We start from the raw sequence: 9,411 nt of genomic DNA, 5'->3' as shown, positions 1-9,411 counted from the left end.
CACAGCTGGAGCAGAGTTTTGGTAAATGCAGAAAGCATCAACGGCAGAGCCAGAAAGACAATGTGACATGGGGGTGAACCTTAAATCAACTCAGAGTGTCTGATGGCATCTGGCATTCACTGAGCACCAGCACCAGAGGGCAGCCTGCACGACCCCATTTTACAGGTGAGGAAACCAAGGCCAAACTGGGCAGGGACTTTGCCCATGGTGATGAGATTAATAAGGACCCAAATGCAGGTGTGACTGTGGTCATGTAAAGAGAAACACTCTCAGGGCTGGTCTCACACAGTCCCCAAGGCAGGGGGCAGCAAAAGGAGGGGATGGCTCTCCAGCAGCACTAGAGGGATCTGCCAGCTCCAAGAAAAGAGCCTTTCGGAGAGGAGCAGAGCGTGCTGCCAGACGCTGCCGAGGCCTGGACACTGTCCCTGGAAGATACCCTTCTCTGAGACTCCCACGGCCTCTCATATCATAACTGTCTTAAGTATCAGTTGTTAAATCAATATATCTGCTGAGTTATTTACATGCCAATAACTGCTTTGGGTCTCTGCTTCCACAGAGGGAATCTTATTCTGAAGTTTTAAATGGCAGAAGCTATATTCTCCTAAAGATATCAGGAACCGTTGTACTATTTATTTTTTTATGTACACTTTTGTGCAGGAGCCCTTAACAAGTGTGTCATGCATGCATTTAAATAAAGGCCTGTTTTGCAAAACAGAAATGTAATGAAATAAGCACTTTGAAAAAAATATAATTAGGAAACTATTCCAGTTCAGAACATTCTCTGAGAGCATCATAGTCCTGGAGTGCATTTAATGGGGAAAAAGTTTCCACAAATTTGGTCATTCCCAACTCTGCCTTCCTCAGACCCTGAGCCTGGAAACAGGCAGGGGCATGCACACACGCATCCAGACCTTTCCACATGATGGCAAATATTCAGTGAGCACCTGCCACATGCGACTATGACCTACAGAGCGTCCGTGAAGTTCATGTGCAATTAAAGATTACACTATAAAAACTATATATACCTATGTAAACTATATAAAACACGCTACATTTTCAGAGTAATAAAAGCAAGTCCCATCAATTCATTTCAATTATCATCAAACCCTCTAAGCTCTGTTAGTCTGACAAAGTGATTTCTCTAAGCAAGTCACCGAAGCAGCGCTCGTGGCTCTCAGATCTCCCCATGCCTTGCCCCATCTGACCCTCAGGCTGCTTTCTGCACCTGCTGTCTCTCGCTCTCTCTGGGTCTGTCAATGTCAGATCCCAGTGACAAGGGAAAACCCTCCACATTTCTACATGTCCATTTTAAAGATTAAGGACCTTTCAACTCTAGGATCAAGGCTGGCAACCTGGAGTCCACAGACCCCTGAAAAGGTCCAAGGATAGAAATGTTTCTCTGTTGTGAGGTCACATATGTCCAGGAGGCATTATTCTGAGGACAAACTGTAGGCTTCTGCAGACTTCCCAAACGGCATAAGGCACTGAAATAAAAGGATCAGGAAAGTCTTTGGGGAACTGGATTAAAACTCCTAACTGAAGCACAGTGAAGCCCACAGCAGGCCCTTGGAATCTGTGAGCAAACACTGTGCAGTTTTGTAGGGAAGGTGGGTCGGTGGTGTCAGTCCGGCGAGATGGCACAGAAGCCTGTGGGAAACACCAGAACTGGTCCGAGAATGGTGTGCACGCAGAGACATCAGCTCTGTCACTTCCAAGTTTTTCCTGGAACTTTTAACCTGACCTTAAAATCCAAGGAGGCTTGAGATGAGTGAGTATGTTCCTAGAAGCTCCAGAAACTCCCTTACTTCTTCCAAGTGAAACATTTTCTTCCCAATTTCAAATTATCAAGGGAAAATGATGGAGAGAATCGCAAAGTCTGGGTAAGAATATCTAGATTTCCATGGTGCCTCATAGGATCTTACAAATATTAATGCCAAAAAAAAAAAAATCCACTCAGATGTTAAGTACCAACGAACAAATTCAAAGCATCCGATACCCAATCGACCCTGTTGATTACTGAAACAACAAATAACAAAGTGCATTTGAGGCTGGAAATCGCTTGTATGAGGAATGATTTCCGAATTCCAATGGAAGCCATAATTTTCTCTAAGCTAATTTGAGCTTTGCACTAACATAATTAAAACTGTAGTCATCAGAAGCAAGGCCTCCTTTTTCCACTCTGTAAACAAGACTATAAAATCATTCCATTACTTTACACAGGAAACCTAAGAGAAACATGTCTTCAAGGAAGTTCCCTATAAAGAGGGACTCTTTTTAACAGAGGATTTTTGAAAATTCACTGGAAGTCATTTTGAAGATTCGCTTGAGATATATAGAACATACATATGATATAATGTAATAAAGTGTTAAACCAAGCGTAGTGTTTAGACAAGTGTACATTATTTCCCCAAATGTATTCAAAAAGTCATCAAACACTCAAACTTCAAAAATAACTTCATATACTCATAAAAATTGTTTTAAATTAAACAGCGTAACATTTGTATGTTTTACAAAATGCGCCCTACCTTCTAAAGGACGGTCTGTTATTTCAATGTCCTTGCTGATGCATTTTTTGAGGGAAAAAAACCATAAGATTGTATTCAAGTTATTCAAGTATTAGAGAGAATATTTCATTTAATCGTGATGAAATACAGATCTAAATAAGAGTGAACATAGGAACAAAAGGGATGCATTTTTGTTCATAAAATCAAGTAATTTCTACTTGTGTAGATAAAAGTGGAGCACATGAAACCCCAGTTGTAAAATTCCTTTCTACTTTAGTTATAGTTCATCAGACTCCAATCCTTGAAGCCAAGGAAAGAAAAATCTCTGTAAGGTGGAAGTCCCTGGTACATGAATTTTTAAAATATTTTTGAAAACACTTCAAGAAATAAAACATACCTTGAGCAATGAAAACTGAACAGAACTTCTGAAACACAGTATCTGTGTCTATGGTACATACAAGTCAAATCCTCTAATATCAAATTACAAAAACACCAAATCAAGGAGATTTTTGAAAATGCCTCAGTCCAGTTCTGGGCAATTTCCATTTTCGTCATCTTTCCAACTAACTGAAACCCTCGATACAAACATAACCCAACGCTTCTCCCTTTACCCAGCAAAGCTGCAGGCCCTCCGCCAATCGGACTTTCCTTCCCACTGCCTGGTGTTGCCTTTGGCATCTAATTTTTCTCACTTCTACAAATGCCACCACCAAGATATGGTGGCCTTGAAAATACTGTAACAGGCCATCACCTCCTAGACTGTACACCGACCACTGCCTCACATCCACCATTCAACTGGCTTCGTTTCCAGGAATGGGGCCATATTTAGGTTTCCAGCTGTGTGCATTTACCCTCACGGCAACTACTACACGCGAACTCCAAGAAACATTTGTGAGAAAACACACAACACCCCACACCCCCAAGCACCAATCCCCACAAACCCAACATCACTGGGAAGAAATCTTACTCACGGTGCACAGAGGAGCAGGTATTTTATTAGAGATAAACACAGAACAGAACAAACTGAATTATCACCATTTGAATTATGACAACGCTTAGTTCTTGACATGGCGGTCCCAAAAACCAAGTCAATATTTGCAAGTCCCATTACCAACAGCCACTTGCCGAGTGTCTCTCCATCTCCACAGCGACTGGCTGCCATCCCTGATGCTAAGGAGTCATGCAGAACCTCCAGAGTTCATCACTCACAGCCCAACTCTTCCTTTCCCCTGCCTTGCAACCTCACCGAGTCTGGTGCCTTTTCTCAGACAACGTCCAGGCACTGTTAGGGATAGTTAAAGAATTGGAAAATTCAGAAGTGCTCCGAAAAGGCTTTGCAAAAGTAATCCACAGCACTCAACAGTGAATTTAGAAAACCCAATTTTTTTCTGAGTTTGAAGTTTTTAAGCCTTGCGGATGGTTGGAGTAGGAAAAAGGAAATTTACTAGGCAGCGCAAAGGAAATCTTGTTGTCCTCTATTGTGGCAGTGGGGGTGTTGCCCAACCCTGACTTATCTGCCTTGATAAAGGAAACCAAAGAAAAGAGTAACAAGAACAAGATTTTGTCAAATTAAAAGGAACCCTTTCCTTACCTTAATAGTGCTGGCCATAATGCAATCAAGTTTATTGATCGTTAATAAATGTTAATAATAATTATTGCTTCTCTCTGACCAGAAAGTAGTTTTGATGAGGTTGTTTAGAGCGGATGAGATTGTGCTAAGTCTGGGAAATGAAGTCAGCCAATGGCAGGAAGAGGTTTCTATTGGTCCTGGCTGCCCAGCCCGAAGAAACAGGATATTTGGGAGTGGAGAGATAAGCGACCCTGAAAACAATGTTGTTTTTCTTGATGATATGCAGCCAGGAGATTTTTTTTTTTTCAATTAAAAAAAAAAGTCATCAGTTGCCTGGGACTGTGACGGCCACAGCAGGTGTGACCAGTGTGACACACTGTGCAGAGATGAAGGCAGGATGCAGGTGCGGCAGGCGAGGCTCCGCGTGGCTTTGCCTGGGCTTCACGCACCTTGGAGTCCAGGCTTGAGGGCACCCTAGCGCCGGGTGCCAGCCCTTCCAGGCCTGGTTCTCTGTGGCCTTACCTCCCAATTAGGACCAAGGAGGACTTGAGATACCGTCTTAGAAAAGGAAACTTCACAGGTGGAATTTATTTCACGTTAATAAATCATTGTGTTTAATAATGGCCACTTGCTGGCTAGTTTTCTTAACAACCTATATTTAGTAAACATTTCAAAGAAGTGTTCGAGAACAGTTTCATTTTCTCCTTCCAAATTTAATGCAATTTTTATTTGCTCCACAACAAATGTATCAAAAGCCCCAAAACTCTAGACTCAAAGTAAACAAGAAAACTAAAGAGGAAAAAATAAGCCTATCAAATATTTATGGAAAATCCAAATGAGGAAAGCTACCACAAGTGTGTTAGAAAGTCAAGGAGCAGGTCCCACCCGAGAAGCATCAGTGTGGTCGACAGCAGTCCCGGCAGAACTCTGGGCTAGCCAGGGATGACTTGCGAAGACCATACTAAGTGTTTAAAATGCAACCTGTAAGTTCAGGGTCACATGTCTGTTTTCTACTTGAAGGAAGTACAGCTAATGCAGGCCTGAACATTACTTGGAGGATTTCGGGACTTTAATTACTCATTTTCAGGAAATTACTTGTTCTCTGGAAGAAACAACATTTTGCTTTGAATCCAGCTACACAGAAGTGGGTCCCATAAAGAGGTGTGGTCTGGACAGAAGAGCCGCAGGACACAATAGACCCAGTCCTGAGTCAGTGGGCGACTCTCCGACAGAACTCAACAGACCCAGGCCTGAGTCAGCCGGCGGCTCCCGGGTCCAGAGGTGGACACGGAAGGGACGGATCTCACACTTCAGGCCTCAGATGTCAGAGTCCTGTACGTTAGCCCAGGTTGCTTTATCTTGTACTGTCCTGATTCATCCAGAAACACGAGGAGGAAAAAGGGAATGAGCAAAGGAGGAGAAGACAGAGGAGGAGGGAAGGAAGAGAAAGTCAAGACGAAAAGGAAGGAAAGAAAAAAGGGAGGGAAGGGGAGAGGCGGGCAGGGCAAAGGAGGGCAGGGAGGGGAGGGAAAAGGCCAGGAAAGGAGAGAAAAGGGAAAGAGAAAGAGAACAGACATTGCAAGAGATCTCATTCTGGGTGAAAGTCAGAACCTGGTAAGTTCTCAGCACCTCCATTTCGAGGGGGCGCTGACTTCCGCTCTTTTCATCTCTGAACAATGAATAAGATGGTAGGCTGATTATAATTTTGTTTCCCCTAAAATTTCAAAGCATGGAGTTGTTTTATCTGGGCAGCTTCCACTAGAATTCTGGAGAGCTGAGGGGAAAAAGTTCTCTTGGCTCCACCGAGATTCCTTGCATTTTGCTGGTGTTGTCCCTCCTAAGCCGCATCCATTTAAAATGTTAAATCTGGTCTTCCAGGACATGGGGCTCTATTAAGGATTTACCCACCAGCTTTAAATAAGATGACCCCTTTGCTAACAAAATCGCCATGGAAGAACATTCTGCGTGGTCCCTCCCCCCGCCACCTCCTGGTGTGTAAGCAGGCCTCGCTTGTTCACAGGAGCAGGAAGCCACCGGCACCTTATGGGGACCTAACTCTTCAGTGAAGATCTGACTGTAACTCTTTGGTTCTTGCCTAATTCAAATCAAATGATGAACAGTGAGATTTTTTAGCTGTTTATTTTGAAATAATTTCAAACTTACAGAAAAGTTACAAGATAATGCAAGGAACTCCTAACACTTTGCCCCACTGGACTACTGGCGATTCACATCACCTGTCTTTCCGGATCAGCATCTTAACACCTCTCACTCTCCCTTCTCGCTCTCACTCTGTCTCTCTCCCACTCTCTCTCCCCTCTTTCTCTCTCCTATTTCATAAACACATATCTCCTTTATTCTTTAACTAATAAAAATATTGTTTTATGACAGATTTATTTTTTTTCTTGTGGGTATTTAACAAAGGAAACCAGATGCTATTATTTGATCTTTTCCCTGAGGATTTGATCCATACGTTTCATTGTCTCCAAGTTTGGAAATGCATAAAATATCAAAAGCGATCTAATAAAAAGTTGCTTTAGAGACAAGGAGTTATGAACCTCGTTAAGAAAGCTGAAGAAGGAAAATCTTCATGTCTAACAACAAAATGAGTGATTCCGGTCAACTTCAAAGAGAATTCCTGACGTGTAGAAGGTCATCATAGCAGCCAAGCCTAGTAATCTCACAATATTTAATGCAAAGTTTTTTGTTTTTTTTTTTAAAGAAAACTCTGTTTGGCTATTGACAGCATAATATAGGGGTCCTCAAACTTTTTAAACAGGGGGCCAGTTCTCTGTCCCTCAGACCGTTGAAGGACCGGACTGTGGGCCCCGGGACAAGTCAGCTGCTAAGCAGGACAGGCAGCAGCGGCAAAAATGTCCTAGGCGGGCTGCGTGTGGCCCGCGGACCATAGTTTGAGGACGCCTGGCATAAGGCATATCAATTAATTAGAATATAGCAGTATAGTAACCATTTCCCAAAAATTATTCTAGGGGGAAGCTATCTAAAGATACTGCTATCAGTGTGCCTTTGTCCCCCTTCCCCCAAGTCTATGCTAGTAAATGGCCTCAGCCCTAAGAGCCAGGCTGCCATTCCAACCAGACATGGCCTCTCCCTGGTGGAAGGTGACCTTTAGGTCACCAGGAGAACCCAGCCAGGGAGCAATGTGGCAGATGGCCTCTATCTGGGAACCATCCTGCCACAGCCCATCGGGACGGGGTCCACTGTCACCCTCCCTGAGACACAGTTCACACTACAGTGAGCCAGCTCGGCATACCCAGAGCCCATGGACAGCAGCGCCTCTAGATTAAGTTAATATTTCCACTTTGTAGTCACCCATCAGGAGCACCTGACCCAGGAATTTACCAAAACCCTTCATAAGTTTGTTCCTGTTTTGCTCCAAATAGAAAAAGGAACTAACGTAAAATAAACGCACCATAAATTCACTGTAACAATAAAAGAAGTCACCTTATTCATTTGTCCTAAAATAATTTCTTCCTATTTTCTAAAAATTCAACAAGTTCTCCCCCTTGTTCTCTTACTAACCTCTCTATGTGGAATGTGGGGAAGAAGCTCAGGCAGTGAGGACGCTGAGGAGGACAGCAACACGTTCTCAGCGTGACACGAGGACAGCAGGTACTTCTCAACCTCCACCGATCATGAAGACACAGCAGAAGAGTCCCAGGTGGCTTCTTTATTATTTATTTATCCCTATATCCAACATCCACACAGAGAAATGCTCACATCATAGAATACTGCAGGAAGATAAGGTCGTAAATGAACACTTAGTGATATGGAAATCTGCTTGATAGGCTGCTGGTAAGTTAAAAAAAATCACCATTATAAAGGAGAATCACATCACAGAGCCACTTTATTAAAAATGAAAGAGCAAGCCGGGCCCGGCGGCTCAGGCCTGTAATCCCAGCACTCTAGGAGGCCGAGGCAGGCGGATCACCTGAGTTCGAGAGTTTGAGTCCAGGGTGAGCTATAGCAAAACCCCTGCCTCTAAAAATAGCCCGGTGTTGTGGTAGGCTTGTAATCCCAGCTACTTGAGAGGCTGAGGCAAGAGAAATCACTTGCACCCAGGAGTCTGAGGTAGCTGTGAGCTGTGACGCCACAGCACTGTACTGGAGGTGACAACGTGACACTCTGTCTCCAGAAAAAAGGTAAAAGCAAACCAAAAATATCATCAGGCTACACACTGCAATATGAAGAGTAGAGAACTTTTTCTCTCCCCCCTTCTCCTTTGCATTTTTGAAATTTTTATAATAAACACAAATGATAATTAATGTAAAACTACGCAAGTAATATATAATATTCTATGTTTCTGTAAATATTTGGAAAATGCAGGCATGTGCTGTATGATCTGTAGCTCACAATAGCTAAAGTTGTCAAACCCTGTTTGTAAGCAGACCAAACTGCATGTTCTTTTAAAATGTCTGACAGCAAGAATAAACCATCTCTTTTTAAAATTAATAAGAAAACCCAAGACATGCTTGTGTGTCTGGGGGCAGTCATCTATGCAACATTAATCCACTGAGGTGATATTAATGATGTGCCTTTTCTATGCCAGGAACCATGCTGGGTACTCAGGAAGCAGGGGTGACAGGGCTCTGTCCCGTCACCAGGTGTCCTGGCATTCGGGAAGCCTCAGTCAGTCTACTCACATTCAAACTCTGCACACAGAAAACTGCAGAGCCTGGGACCCACCCATGAGACGCAGGCTCGCTAAGGGCAGGACAATGGGACAAGCACGTTGTATATTGTCCTTAAGATGACACATGGATCTTAAAATGCATAACGTCTGGATCATTCACCAAAGTCCTCCAAGAAGGATGTCCTAAGGATTTTTGCCAGGGACATGCCTGAAATTGTAGATAAGAATCAAGCATCTGGAGCTGCCCCCACAATGGAAAACTCCATCACTCAGTGGAACTTTTCCGTCCATATCAATTGGAGGATTTGCCTGAGAACACACAGAATGCAAGGCGCCCTCGGCCCTCAAGGTCGCCTGTTTCATGCTAGTTAAGGACCGTTTTTCTATTCAAAGCAAACTTCATAATTCCAGCCTTGTCCCATTGGATACAACTGTGTGAGGGGGTGTGTGTGTGTGTGTGTGAAAGAGAGAATGGGGGTGGGGGGGCAGTGTGTCTGTGAGAGTAGGAGAGCTAACATATTCCCCCAGAGGCATATTAAGAAATAATCCAGCTGGGTGTGGTGCTCATGCCTGTGATCCCAGCACTCTGGGAGGCTGAGGTGGGTGGATTGCTAGAGCTCAGTCTGAAATCAGACTGAGCAAGAATAAGCAAGACCCTGTCTCTAAAAACAGCTGGGCTTTGTGGC

The 9,411-nt window shown here is 43.6% G+C and overlaps 1 protein-coding gene across 3 annotated transcripts in view; it reads right to left on the bottom strand.

Annotated features, from left to right (window-relative positions):
• The window catches only part of ERG (ERG, ETS transcription factor), a 189,187-nt gene that overhangs the window by 106,841 nt on the left and 72,935 nt on the right, over positions 1-9,411 (bottom strand). Inside the window, exon 1 of one of the 3 annotated variants that reach the window (XM_023519590.1) lies at positions 3,616-3,895. The exons of 1 other annotated variant lie outside the window; for it this stretch is intronic. In XM_023519590.1, coding sequence (XP_023375358.1) covers positions 3,616-3,666 — 51 coding nt within the window. In that variant the 5' untranslated portion in view covers positions 3,667-3,895. Of the gene's footprint in view, positions 1-3,615; positions 3,896-9,411 lie in introns of those variants that run through there. One more of the 3 variants, XM_023519591.1, reaches the window with a different exon arrangement.

Source organism: Otolemur garnettii, unplaced genomic scaffold, assembly GCF_000181295.1.
Source record: "Otolemur garnettii isolate 467f Iridium unplaced genomic scaffold, OtoGar3 scaffold00180, whole genome shotgun sequence".
NCBI lineage: Eukaryota > Metazoa > Chordata > Mammalia > Primates > Galagidae > Otolemur > Otolemur garnettii.
Note: the sequence above shows the minus strand (reverse complement) of the source record. Positions and strands in the feature narration are given on the sequence as shown.